The sequence below is a fragment of the Lucilia sericata genome, unplaced genomic scaffold (assembly GCF_015586225.1).
Source record: "Lucilia sericata isolate MDLA Ls3-8-SP2 unplaced genomic scaffold, ASM1558622v1 Contig000758F_arrow, whole genome shotgun sequence".
Taxonomy (NCBI): domain Eukaryota; kingdom Metazoa; phylum Arthropoda; class Insecta; order Diptera; family Calliphoridae; genus Lucilia; species Lucilia sericata.
In genome coordinates, this window is record NW_023994755.1 from 130,199 (window position 1) to 145,064 (window position 14,866).

Sequence of the window (14,866 nt, forward strand, 5' to 3'; positions counted from 1 at the left end):
GGCGTTAATTGTTTGTGTATTTCCTGATTTAATAAAAAAAATTATGTGTTTTATGGTTTTGCTACAAAATATTGACTTAATATTTATGCCACAAATTATCTAAGCAACGCGTTGCAATGTTGAACAAAGAGAGTTAGTTCATGTTTTTATAAACAATGAGTGTTGTGGCATAAAAAGAGAAGCAAGTTTGTTGCAAGTTTATAATAAAACTGTGTAAGTTATTATGCATTAAAAAAATGTGTTGTGTCTTTTGTGTGTTACTATTTGGTAACATAACTTAGCTCCATAGTGTAGACCAGGTATAGGTCGAAATATCTTGTAAGTACGGGAAATTTCTTTAGTAGTAGCAACTAGTGCGTGAATAGCGTTACATTAAAGTCGTTGTTGATTTTACAACATTGTTACCATGGTTGTAAGGTGCATGCTTGGGTGATTTGTTGTTTAATAACTTAAATACTCTCACTCAGCGTTGTCAACTATTTTATACCAAAACGCGCTGTCCATTTACTCAAAACGCGCTAAAAAGCACTAAAATTAAATGTAAATATAAGGCCACTAAATATATAGTACTAGTGTAACCTGGGTGTCTCGCTACCCAATGAAAATTAAGTATAAAATTTTTATTACTTTTATAGTTAAGTACTAAGTACCAAAAATCTCCCTTTTATAAATTCTCATTTTATAAGAACCGTGTGTCATTTGTTTCAGATACCCACTGTAGAAACTTTAAAACGTTTGATTCTTGTGCGGATTCTTATTCAGTCAGAATTCTGCATGTTCAATATTTGAAGCACAATAAAGTTTAAATTTACCCTTTTCCCCCGTGGATCCGCTCCTGTGTATGTATATCACATATAAAACTCAAACGACTCAAACCTGCATTCATTTGTTCCAGAAAAATTTGGTCCTATATAGGTCCTAGTTCCAATAGTTTATTTTGTGTGAGTAAATTAAATATTTTTTCAAATTTTATAAAAATTGGCTCAATGAGTTTGAATAAAATTATATTTCCCGTATTCCCCTTTTTGGTACTTTTTTCTTCCCAATGAAATAGAAACTATTTTGTTTTCATAAATATTACAGAGTTAGTCCGTAATTTAATAGGTATACGTCAATAAATCGAAAAAGTTTTTTTAATGTGCTAAAAAAGTACAAAAAATACAGTTTTCTCTATTTTACACCCAAAAAGGACTGCATTTTAAAAAAAGTACGAAATAGCTGTCTCATAATTTTGGAAGATATGTCCAAAACATTTAAAAAATTTTGATTATGTTTATTAGTTAAAAAGTTATAAAGTACCAGAAAAGGTACCAAAATCACCTTTGTTACTCATTTTTACCACTTAAGAGTACGAATTTCAAAAAATTACCAGACACCCATCTACTCATTTTAAGAGTAGATATAGGTGCATTTTTTGTATCACTAATATTATGTAAGATAAGTAAGAAAACCATTTCCAAAAATCCCTCCTTAGTGGATCTACATAACCACACACACATCCACTGTTAAAATTTCATGACTCTATGTTCAGCCGTTTGGTCTGTGCGATGATGAATCAGTCAGTCAGTAACGCGACTCTTTTATATATATATATATATATAGATTTACCTAAAATTTTTTATTAAAAATTGCTCGATATTTGAAAGTTAGATTCAGGAACGAAATTTTAAAAAAATCCAAAGCATGCCATTAATTAAGGTTAATACAAATATGTATGTTCGATTTTCTTATTCAATAACTCTTCCTACCATCTCAAGATCTCAATAACTAGTCAAAGCGATTTTTGCAAAATTTCCCATAATAAATTTGCATTTAAAACCTTCATGTCCAAAAATACCAAGAGGCAAAACTTTGTGAAAAAATAAGTCGTCAAGGAATTGTTTCCTTCGCAGCGAAATTATCAAAAAAAAAAAACAACATTTTGAATTTTGTATATAATTTTATAATCAATTCACGAAATTAATTTTCCCTTCGAAGAGAATGAAAATTTAAAGAGAACACAAATTTATCTTCTATTGGTGAATATTTCTTATTTTAGTTTTTTAATTATTTATGTAACTACTGTCCAAAATTATTCTGTTTATCTATATTGCTCCACTAGAGTAATTTTAAGTTATTAAAAAGATTTTTCATATCTTCAAAAACAAAATAGGTAAAACGCGCTGATTCAGCGCCTTTTTCCAAAAAAGCGCTAAGAGTAAAAAATGCGAATTTTGTGTTGTTAAAAGGCGCTAAATCTAGCGCCAAAAGCGCTAAATTGGCAACGCTGCACTCACTGATAGTTGCGAGTTGTTAATATGGAATTGTTAGATATTTGAAGGAATTTAAACTTTTTATTTTTGGTTTCATTATAAAATTTTTAGATTGCTGCTTCCAGAGAGAAATCTGTTCGGTGTATTTCAATTCATCGGATATCAATTTATTTATCTTCCTTTATGATATCTCTGCGTTTTTGAAGCCTTGGTGGAAGTTTTCTGTAATCAATAGTAAGAAACGATCCGTTTTTGATCATTAGTTTTTGCATTTTATAAGTTAGTATTCTTTACCCACTGCTTCTAACTTCTATACATAATCCTGATTTTATTGGTAAATTTATGTCCCATTACAAAATAGTGTTGATTTCAATTGTGATTTCAATCGAGATAAATATTAAATTCTATTGCAAATCAATTCTAATGATAAATTTTAAAATAGGTAATTTTTTTAATTTTTCCATAATAATTCTTATTAATTTTCAAGTTTTGCTTCTTTTAAAATTCTGCTAATTTGTGTTGTCTAATGTTTTTTTTTGCTATTTATAATTTGTTTTTGCATTTCCCCAATATTGTTATTAATATTTTTATGTTTTTCATTTTATAGTATTTTTGCACCGGTTTTCGTTTCTTCTTCTTCATCTTTCAATCATTTTGCATTTACCCCACTCACATCCAGCAAACACACAAACATACAAAGTTATGTTGGCTATGCATGAGCAACAACATGAAGACTGTTTCTTACATTGTTATTGTTGTTATAGTTGTTGCATGTAGTAGATACATTTCACTTTGGTATCTTTCTTCTTTCTTTCTTTCGTTTTCGTTTAATGTTGTTGGTGTTGTTAGTATTGCATTGACTTGTAACTTCACTTCACTTGCCTTGGCTTTAGTTTTCGTTTTCGCTTTTTCTTTAGCTTTGGCTCTGTCTCTGGCTTTTGATCATCATCACTTTCAGTTTCATTTTCCATTTGTTACATTTCGCGTCGTCAAATTTCGTTTAATACGTAGAAAAATCGTAGAAATAAAATAAAATAAATAAAATTTATTAACAAATTCATTGTTATAAATAAATTGTTTATTAAATAAACAAAAAATAAATAAGATTTATTTCTTTTAAGTTAAATTTTCTAAAAGAAAGGAAAAAATCTTAGTTAAAGAGTAGCTTCAATCAGTGTTTGTGTTTTGGTGTGTGTTTATATCTATTGCCTTTTTATAAATAAATAAAAAAGAGTTTAAAAGCAAAGAATAAATAAAGTTGTTAGTGTTGTTTGTTGTAATATTTGTTAATTAAACAAATTGAAATAATCAAAAGTAAAACAGAATAATAATAATGGCCCGTAGGAAAGTTTCTTTAACGTTGTCGTCTTCATCGTTGGCTTTGTCCAAACAGCAGCAACCGTCTACACTGGATATTGAGAAAATTAAACGCCATTTTAGTTGGTCTGATTGTGAGACAATGTAAGTTTATTGAACTCTTTCTTTTTGTTATTATGTATTTTTTTATTTAATATTTATTATTTTTACTCTTTTTATAATTTTTACTTAATTTTTACATATAAATTTAACGCTTTTTATGTTTCAATAATTTGTTTCTGTGTTTTAATTAATGTTTATTGAATTCATGGGCATTATAAATTAGTTATTGAATTTGTAACATCATTTAAATTTTTATTTGAAGAGCTACTTTTTAACCTCAAAGTGGGAGGGAGTTTGTTTACATTTTATAGCTAGTAGCATTGTTCAGTGATGCCAACTATTTAAAGCTAAAAATCGCTGACAAATCGAGTAAGTAACCCAGGGTGTACTGAACACAAGGTGACATTAGCCCGGCTGATCATTGTTTACAGTTTTTTACACATAGACTTGTATACAGACTTGAATCGTACGATTGTCAAACTTCATAATAAAATTGACAATCGTACGTTTGCTCTCAAATACTACCAAGTATAAATTATGCCTGTAGCTCTCTTCCAATCTCAGTTGTTGCAGTTCTTCGTTATTCCTGACATGCTTGTCCTCTGGGTTTCCATTTACGATTGTGCATCCGAAAAGTAAATATCGAGAAGTCTATCATAAATATTTACTCATTTGCATTCACTCCCCGTTCCAACTTAGATGACACTTTGTTGAAATTATATTTGTACCAGGACATTCGTGAAATTGAAATTGACCGCCATTGTTGAACTATATAGGAACGGTACTCGACAGCTCAGATAATTCATGATCCATTTCTTTATATTGTTGGACATTATGGATAAAATTACTACAGAAGTGCTATGGGGCTTTAAACTTATGAGATCTGAAGTCGCTAAATGTTGTGGATGTTCTGTGTTTATTGCTCCTCCATCATAACGGCTAGATGCTGTTAGGTGGCATGATTGTAGGGGGAATGCCTCAAAAGTATGCACGATAACTAGAAGGAGATATGATATCAACTTGTAGAAGCTTCAAGTTGGGTATGACACTTGTTTACAACAAGTTTTGTAGTATTGATGCATCTGCAATTTCAGAAGAGTTCTGGGGTAAGGTGTGGTAGAGACTAAAAGTTTGCGAATAACACTTCTTAACTTTGTCTCTCACTGGCTGTTAATGATACACCAAAGTCTAGAAGTCACATTCGTTTCCACGACAATTGAATCTTCGCTTCGAAACGACCCGAGTCATGCTCGACCAAAGATTGTCAACCCACCGACAGCTGTATCAACCGGAAGTTTTTCCCCACAGTCGAACTTTTACAACAACAAGTCTCACATAAGAATCCTGGCCAACTAGCCAAATAAACACTCTGCATTTGGTGGAATTAGTAGAGTCTATATATCATGAGCTGATACGTATAGAGAACTTGTACCGAACCCAATTAATTCATTCCATTCGAAACAGAAATATTTATACCCTACACCACTTTAGTTTGTGCTGATGTTTGTAACGCACACTAATATTGGTCCTATACCCACCTTAAAGTATACCAATCTGAATCTGAATCATTTTCTGAGTCGATTTAGCTATGTCCGTCCGTCTGTCCGTCCGTCCATGTAAACCTTGTAATCGAACTACAGGTCGCAATTTTGGAGATAATTCAATGAAATTTGGCACATGATCTTTTATGGTACCGTAGACGAAGCCTGTTTAAAATGGTTTACATCGGTCCATTATTTCACCTAGCCCCCATACAACTGAACCCCTCGAATAGGGCTTTTAAAATTTGTAATCAAACTACATGTCGCAATTTTGGAGATAATTCAATGAAATTTGGCACATGATCTTGAATGGTATCGTAGACGAAGCATACTGAAAATGGTTAACATCGGTCCATTATTTCACCTAGCCCCCATACAACTGAACCACCGAATAGGGCTTTTAAAATTTGTAATCAAACTACAGGTCGCAATTTTGGAGATAATTCAATGAAATTTGGCACATGATCTTTTATGGTACCGTAGACGAAGCCTATTGAAAATGGTTACCATCGATCCATTATTTCACCTAGCCCCCATATAACTGAACCCGCCGAATAGGGCTTTTAAGTTCATAATTATGTTTAATATACTCATATCTCGACAAAAAGCTGCAATAACCAAGTTGTATACAAGACTTGATGACCCCCACGAATTCCATAATAATAGGTTCTCATATGACCCTAGCCCCTATGAAAAGCCCCCATCAAAATTTCACTTAAATGTCCACAATTTTATTCAACAATATACGGCTTAAGTATGTATATCTAAGACAAGGTACAATTCAACTTAAATGCTTTATTATGGCAACTAAATCACATTATATTTTTGTCAAAGGTGTAGGGTATTATATGGTCGGCCTCGCCCGACTATAATTTCTTACTTGTTTTATTCTAACAACGCTTTGAAAAATCTGTTAAAATTTATTTATTGGTTGAGAAGTTTTACCACACCCGTCCTACAATTCACAGTTCAATTTACCTCCGATACATTCTTTTTCTCTATCTTTATACATAATTACTTTAATTAACATTTGATTTCTTTATTTCAACTCATTAAAACGTTTAATGTACTAGAGAATGAGAATAAAATAAACATTATAATAAACTAAAATTTAATTATATTGCTATTAAGAAGTTTAACTTCTTACACATCTTCCTTGTTATTGTTTTCGACAATTAAAAGTAATTTTACAAAAAGCTTTACATTCCGAAATTAATTATGGAATTTTTTTTGTAAAAACACTGAAAACACCTTTAAATAATTATGTTAATTTCCGCCTTAATAAACTAGATTTGATGGTTACTTTTTTAAATTTAATTGTTAAATACAAAATGGTCCATAATTACTGATGATCAATGAAGTACGATCTGAGTGAGGTAAGATCATACATAGAAAAATTAACTGCTTTAGAAGTAGGATTCTCGTTTCTTATGCACCCTAATGGTTCAATATTTGGCCTACATTACCAAAACGGCGATTACTCATATTATTTGTTAATTAGCACAAAACTCAAAAAAAAACCCTGATCGTTAAATATGAGTTCAAATTTTAAGAATTTTCTTCTAAGTACATTTGTACTCAATGACACATTTTTATCTAAATGACTCAGAATTTGTTATTGTTTATGATTTTTTGTTTAATTATTGAGTGTTTTTATTTGTTTATATTTAGCATCCACTAAAAATAAGTAACTATAACTATATGTGTATCTTATCTATTCACTCCACTCGAAGTTTAAGTAGTAGAACAAAGTCGGGCGGTCTTAGTCAATGGTAATAACACACAAACATTTGAAAATGAATTTACCCTACAAGCCAAACGACGACATAAAATGCTTTTTAAGTCTTTGTAATGATGTCGATGGAGAGTCATTGTCGTTTATGGTCCTATTGAAAATCGGTCCATGATATACTAGATATTATTATTGTTATTGACTACTCTATGCATTAGTCTATTTACAAGTTATTAGCTAATTTATGGACTAACCTATTGACTGGTCTATTGATAACCCTATGGACTAGTTGATTGACAATGGGCAAGTCTATTGGTTACTTTATGGAGTAATCTCTTGACTGGTAAACTGATTTCACTGTGGACTAATCGATTGACTATTCTATAGACAAGTTTATTGTTTACTTTGTGATCTAATCTATTGACACTTGATTACCCTATGGACTAATCGATTGACTAGCATATGGTCTAGACTATTGACTATTCTATGGACAAGGTTATTGACAAGTTTATTAACTACTGTATAGATTAATATTGAGAATAGTTTATGGACTAGTCAATTGAATATTCTATTGACTAGTCTATGGTCTAATCTTAAGACTTGTATATAAACCTCGTGCTAGTCTATTGACTAGTTTATGGACAAGTCTATAGAGTCATGGGGGTACAGCGGTATTTTTCGATGTGAAAAAGTACCGATAAAAGTACAATAGTACAGAATTTGGTAAGGTATGGACCTTACTCGGACATCTTTTGTCTGAGTCTGATCATCGTAATATAAGTCTGCACATGTGAAGATAGGTTCATAATCGACTCAAGCCCTAAAGATATTGCTGTTGTCCGATCTAAAATTTCTAAGTCTAAGTAGAAAGAATAATGTTCAAAACATATTTAGATCCGAAGAAATACACTTAGGCCACTATCAGGCCACTCGGACATCTTTTGTCTGAGTCTGATCATCGTTATATAAGTCTGCACATGTGAAGATAGGTTCATAATCGACTCAAGCCCTAAAGATATTGCTGTTGTCCGACCTAAAATTTTTAAGTCTAAATAGAAAATATAATGTTCAAAACATAGCTGTAAAATTTCGATTACGATTAATAATCAATTAAATTATTTTTCAAAAATAATCGTAATGATTAAATGTATGATTATTAATTGATTACGATTAAAATTAATCTAAAAATAATCAGGATTAATTAAAATTAATGAAAATAATCAAAAATAATCAAAATTAATCAAATAATTAATTTGACTATTTTCAAGAATTAATTTTGATTATTTTTGATTAATTTCAATATATTTAGTATAATTTCTTTTTTACATTAAGTGTAATGGAAAACAATTTTTCAAGTTATGACACTATTCAATTATATGAATGTTTTATTGAAAACAATAAATTTATCAAGTTTATTTCTATTGAAAACGGAAAAAATAATTACATTTTTCTTAGAGTTTTTTTGGAGGAAATTATACTATATATATGGAAAATAATCAAAATTAATCCTAGAAAATAATCAACTAATTTTTTGATTAATTTTGATTATTTTTGATTATTTTCATTAATTTCAATTAATCTCTGATTATTTTTAGATTATTTTTAATCGTAATCAATAATTAATTAAAAAAATTCAAAATAATCGTTAATTAATCATTAATTTTACTTTTTTAATAAAAAATAATCTAATTAATAATGATTACGATTATTAATCATTATTTTACAGCTATGGTTCAAAACATAGTTAGATCCGAAGAAATGCACTTAGGCCACTATCAGGCCTGTTATGCGCTCTTTTACCAGTGTCTCAGGTGGAAATCGAACCCACGGTAACCTAACGGAGGCCTCACTTTGACAACATAAGTTCGTTTTTTTAAATCCCTTTGTATGATATTTCTTATTCGCCTAAGTCCTGTTTTTTTTTCTCATAAACTAATGACTAACCTGGTATTGAAATTCTAAAACAAGGGCTATTTGAACAATTAAATTTATTAATTATAGCCACTTTAGTATTTAATTACTAATTGATTTCCTTATAGATAAGAAAACTTTAAATAATATTTTTTAAATTTTATAAAAGATTTATTTATAATAAATAAACAATATTGTCATTAATTGTAAATGATGCGTGTAACAATTAAGTCGTAAAAAAAATTTTAAATATAATTACAATAAAAGTTTATTAGTAACAAACATTTTTTGTGTTAAAAAATACAGTTTTGAAATTGTGAGAAGTTTTAAATATAAATATTTAAAAATAATACTAAATCCTACAAAAACATTTAGTGTAATTTAAGACTTTTTAAAAAATAATAAAAGTGTTTTAAACCAAACTTTATAACATGGATACGATTTCTATATGGTGAGTTTTAGTTTTGTTTAAGAAATTAATCAATTTAGAAACATATTGGATTAATTCAATAATTCCGGATATAAACACAGTAAATCGAGAGATTTCAATATTATCATATTGCAACATTTCTATAGTATTGACTTCTTAATGAATCTCTGATTATGGCAACAGGAAGTTAGTACTGTTATAAAAAGTTTTCTGTCTGACAGTTTATCAAGAAACTCAGAAACTATAAATAATTTAACAAAATAACCGATAATGATTTTTACTCTTAAAATAATTAAATTTTTTTATTTATATATTTAAAATTTATTATAATTATTTAAAACAATTAATTTATAAATATTTACTTTAATAACTGTCAATATTCCATTTTAATTTATGCTTTAATTGATTAGTTTAATTTTAATAAATTTCATTTAAAAATATCGATCCATATTTCATGGCAATTTCAAAAATCCCCAATAAAACTAAAATAACAACAATTTACTAGACCAATAATGAACAATTAAAAACGCACTGCTGCTCGGTCAGCACCTGTTAATGACATCAAAACAACGACATGTCGTTGTCGTCGTCGTCTTAACCTCGAGAGTCAATAATTACAATGATTGCACAAAAATTCGCTTGAAAATTATAAACAACAAGAAAATCAATATTACAACAACTACAACAGCATTATACTCAATAGTATTATTAACAAAAGTACAGCAACAATAATAACAATTCAGAAACTGATATTTGATTGACCACTTAAAAATTAAATAACTTCTTTAATGGAATTCTGGCAGAAATATGTATAAAATGGAGAAAAATAAAATTGTACAAAAAAAATTTTTATGCACACGTAAATAATGTAAGCGTGTAAAGAGTGTTGCCAGATGTTTAAGAAAAGGGACAGGTTTTCTCTATAAAAAGAGATTATCGTAATTATACCCTATAGCACTATATTGTGCGCACGCTACAGGTTGCAATTTTTAAAATAATGTGAAGAAATTTGACACATGCTTTTTTTTCTTGCCCCAAGGACGAAGCCTATTGAAATGGTTGAAAGCGGTCTATTGTTTCCCTAGCCCCCATATAACCGTAGCCCTCGAATAGGGGTGAAATGTTCTAGTGTAAGTAAGTCTGAATGTTACTGCCGATTTTCGTAATGAGAGGGCCTTTTTCAACAGTAGCCTTCAGAAAATTACTCATAAGTCAAAAGTTTACCTATAAACACTAGTATCATGATAATATTCTGCTGAAATATGTAAGTTTAGGATTTTAAAATGTTTCAATCCGCCTAGTTATTTATTTATTTAGTTAGTTAGTTAGTTAGTTAGTTAGTTAGCTAGTTAGTTAGTTAGTTAGTTAGTTAGTTAGTTAGTTAGTTAGTTAGTTAGTTAGATAGTTAGTTAGTTAGTTAGTTAGTTAGTAGTAGTTAGTTAGTTAGTTAGTTAGTTAGTTAGTTAGTTAGTTAGTTAGTTAGTTAGTTAGTTAGTTAGTTAGTTAGTTAGTTAGTTAGTTAGTTAGTTAGTTAGTTAGTTAGTTTAGTTAGTAGTTAGTTAGTTAGTTAGTAGAGTTAGTTAGTTAGTTAGTTAGTTAGTTAGTTAGTTAGTTAGTAGTTAGTTAGTTAGTTAGTTAGTAGTTAGTTAGTTAGTTAGTTAGTTAGTTAGTTAGTTAGTTAGTAGTTAGTTAGTTAGTTAGTTAGTAGTTAGTAGTTAGTTAGTTAGTTAGTTAGTTAGTAGTTAGTTAGTAGTTAGTTAGTTAGTTAGTTAGTTAGTAGTTAGTTAGTTAGTTAGTTAGTAGTTAGTTAGTTAGTTAGTAGTTAGTTAGTTAGTTAGTTAGTTAGTTAGTTAGTTAGTTAGTTAGTTAGTTAGTTAGTTAGTTAGTTAGTTAGTAGTTAGTTAGTTAGTTAGTTAGTTAGTAGTAGTTAGTTAGTTAGTTAGTTAGTTAGTAGTAGTTAGTTAGTTAGTTAGTTAGTTAGTTAGTTAGTTAGTTAGTAGTTAGTTAGTAGTTAGTTAGTTAGTTAGTAGTAGTTAGTTAGTTAGTTAGTTAGTAGTTAGTTAGTTAGTTAGTTAGTTAGTTAGTAGTAGTTAGTTAGTTAGTTAGTTAGTTAGTAGTTAGTAGTTAGTTAGTTAGTTAGTTAGTTAGTTAGTTAGTTAGTTAGTTAGTTAGTTAGTTAGTAGTTAGTTAGTTAGTTAGTTAGTTAGTTAGTTAGTTAGTTAGTTAAGTAGTTAGTAGTTAGTTAGTAGTAGTTAGTTAGTTAGTTAGTTAGTTAGTTAGTTAGTTAGTAGTTAGTTAGTTAGTTAGTAGTTAGTTAGTTAGTAGTTAGTTAGTTAGTTAGTTAGTTAGTTAGTTAGTTAGTAGTTAGTTAGTAGTTAGTTAGTTAGTTAGTTAGTTAGTAGTTAGTTAGTTAGTTAGTTAGTTAGTAGTTAGTTAGTTAGTTAGTAGTTAGTTAGTTAGTTAGTTAGTTAGTTAGTTAGTTAGTTAGATAGTTAGATAGTTAGTTATAGTTAGTTAGTTAGTTAGTTAGTTAGTAAGTTTTAAAGTCTTACACTCAATTTTCGAAAATTCCAAAACTAATATTACCATCTGGTAACTCCGTTTTTAATTAAAAATCTACTGCCAAGAGGTGAAGTAGTCACAGTTCATTACAGACCAACAAAATATTCGTTTGTAGTTGTTTCTGTGATATTTATTTTTAATTTAATAATAACAACAAAAAATAATAATAAAAAACGCTCTTTTGTCTTCTGTATTTCTTTAAAAAAGTGTGTGTGCGAGTTTTGGTGTGTAAGATTTCATCAGACTTTAGTCATTGAAAAAAAGTTTCAAGTTCAGTCACTAATTTAGTAAAAAAACAAATTTAACATTAATTTATTCTGCAGCAGAGTAAAACAAAAACACTCATACAAACAAAACAGAACTATGAAATGAACCTAAATATTAATTCAATCAGTGCAGTTTTGTAAAAGATATCGAACATGTTTGTTTAACTTTCGAACAAAACCTATAAACCGCCTGAGAATTCAAATCCATAGTTTTCATTATTAATATTTATTTATGTCACTAAATTGTTGACATTTTTTTTGTTAAATATAAGTACTAAGTCGTCATGTTTACAGTGTACGTTTCATTTGAGCCCTTTTTTATTGTTTAATATTTTGGATGGTACTTAATTTTCTTTTATTTATGGTTAAAAAGTACGACTTGTATGCAATGTGGAACAAACTTCATATTAATCATTTTTTTAAGTTTTATTTTTTGTGTGCGTTTTTTTCTTTATTTAAGATTAAACAAAGGTGTGAATATGTTTTTAAGAGTTATGATGTGAAACTTAAATGACATTGAAAATTTTAGGCGGTAAAATGTCATACATATACATACATACACTCTTTTGATATCTATTGTCCATTTGTAACTATTGTTTTGATGTGCGCCTATTAGATTTTAATAATTTACTAATTTGTGTTAATAATTGGGATTAAAAAAAGACGTTTCTCTCTGCATTCGTTTTTCAAATTTAGCAGAAAATTGGACTATAACAATGTTGGGAATATAAATGGGTTATGTGTTGTAACCAGAGTTTAAATATTAGTAGATGCTTTTATATTTTTATTTTTGACTTTGCAATAAATATGCATTTACCTCATATTTAAAAATATGCATATTTAAAAAATGGTTCTGTTCAAAATATTTCTAGTATTTTTGCTAAAAATATTTACCCATACAAACTATTGCATATTACAGCTTACAGACAAATATAAAATGTTTTCACTTACAATATATTACGCAGCAACTCGCTAACATATTTATAATACCCACATATATTTCATATGGCTTGCCTAAAATATTAAAATATTTTCCTACACAAATTATTCGCAGTCAACAATATTGAAGCCATGCGAGCAGTAATATACGAACATGAAATGTACGCAAGCAGAGCATATATGTGCCGACGAAAACACGAAACAAAACGATAGTCGCGACTATCAGGTTACAATATTTTTACTATCAAACTTAAATATTATTTACTATAGGAAATGACTTATGGTCTAAAATTTAACATTTCATGTTGAACTTGAAAAATTATAAAATATGAAAAATGTATGCAAGATATAACCAAATTTTATTTAGAAAATAATTGAAAACGTTTATATCTATGTATGTTTTATGTATATTATGGGAAAAATGTATGCATGAAATAACCAAATTTTAATTAGAAAATTTTTGTATTGAATTATTGAATGTATGTATTTATTAAATTTATGTTTAATTTTTATGTGGAGTATTAAAATGTATGTATTTGTATTGATTGTAATATAATTAGAAAAAAATTATATAAATACTTAGAGGATCATATGAATGTAAAAATATATTCAAATATGTATATATGTAAAAAATTGTTTTTACAGGCTATATTTAAACATATTGTTTGTAACAGGATGACAATAAGTTTGTAAACAGGTAGTAATGCATTAGTAGTGTCTATGAAATGATCAATAATGAAGGAAATTATAGGTATTTTAGAAATTTGTAACAGGATAGCAAAAAATTAAGAGGGGACATAAAAACATAAAAATTTGTTTTTGTAATTTTACATTGTGAAAGGTTAAAACAACAAAAATGTATGAGTGTATTACATACATATACAAGTATGTTTTTCATATGCATGTGTCACATTTCTATAAATTATTATTACATACACTCAATTATCTTACAATAATGAATGAACAGGCGCGAAGAAAAAAATATATAGGTGTTAATAAATTTGCATATGCCATTGCCAACCTTTTGAATTTGCATGAGAGAGACTAAATAATAATGATATTTTTTTCCTCTTCTCCCCACCACAAATTCAAGTAAAGCAAAAAAAAGGATCTTGCGTAAACCATCGTTAAGGAATGTGCGTAAAATGATAAAGTAGGAAGAGAATTTCTACTACAGGTCATTTTTATGACGAATGTATTTTTGCATCACACGTACATATCTTCTTCCCTCCACCAATTCAGGGAAAAAATGACCTATCGTAATCCACCGTTATGGAATGTGCGTGAAAAGTAGGAAAGAAAAGTGCTGTTACAGGTCATTTTTATGACGAATGTGTTTTTTGTTATTGTTTCACACATACTTACATACATACATACAGTGTCTCTCATAAGTATTCGAATTTAGGTAAACTATGAAAAGAAACCAAATTTAATAATATATTTTGTGTGGAAAATAAATAAATTAATTTTTTATATTGTCTAGATAGTCCTTAGTTTTGATATCACGCCCCTTAAAATTTGAAAAATTTACATTTACTTAAATTATTTGTGCTTTTTTTAAAAAAAGTCCATGAAACTACTTCACAAAAGTATGCGAATTTTTCCCATATTTCATATTTGATCATATTATACGATACACAAATTTTAGAATCGCATGGTTTTATGCTTAATATTGTTTTAAGGGGTTACTATCAACCGCATGGATATATTTTTGACCCATTTGGTCCACAATTTTGGGGAATTTGTACCCCCTTTTCATGTAATATCATTAAAATGGCGATTTTTGGCTATATTTGTATGTTTTCACCCTTTTT

General features: G+C 28.5%; 1 protein-coding gene across 1 annotated transcript in view; it reads left to right on the top strand.

Moving 5' to 3' along the window:
• Positions 1-3,570: 3,570 nt before the first annotated feature.
• The window catches only part of LOC119607885 (ABC transporter G family member 23-like), a gene marked incomplete at its 3' end in the record, with an annotated part of 92,490 nt that continues 81,194 nt past the window's right edge, over positions 3,571-14,866 (top strand). Inside the window, exon 1 of the mRNA XM_037962010.1 lies at positions 3,571-3,713. Within this exon, the coding sequence (XP_037817938.1) occupies positions 3,586-3,713 (128 nt within the window). The remainder of the gene's footprint in view (positions 3,714-14,866) is intronic.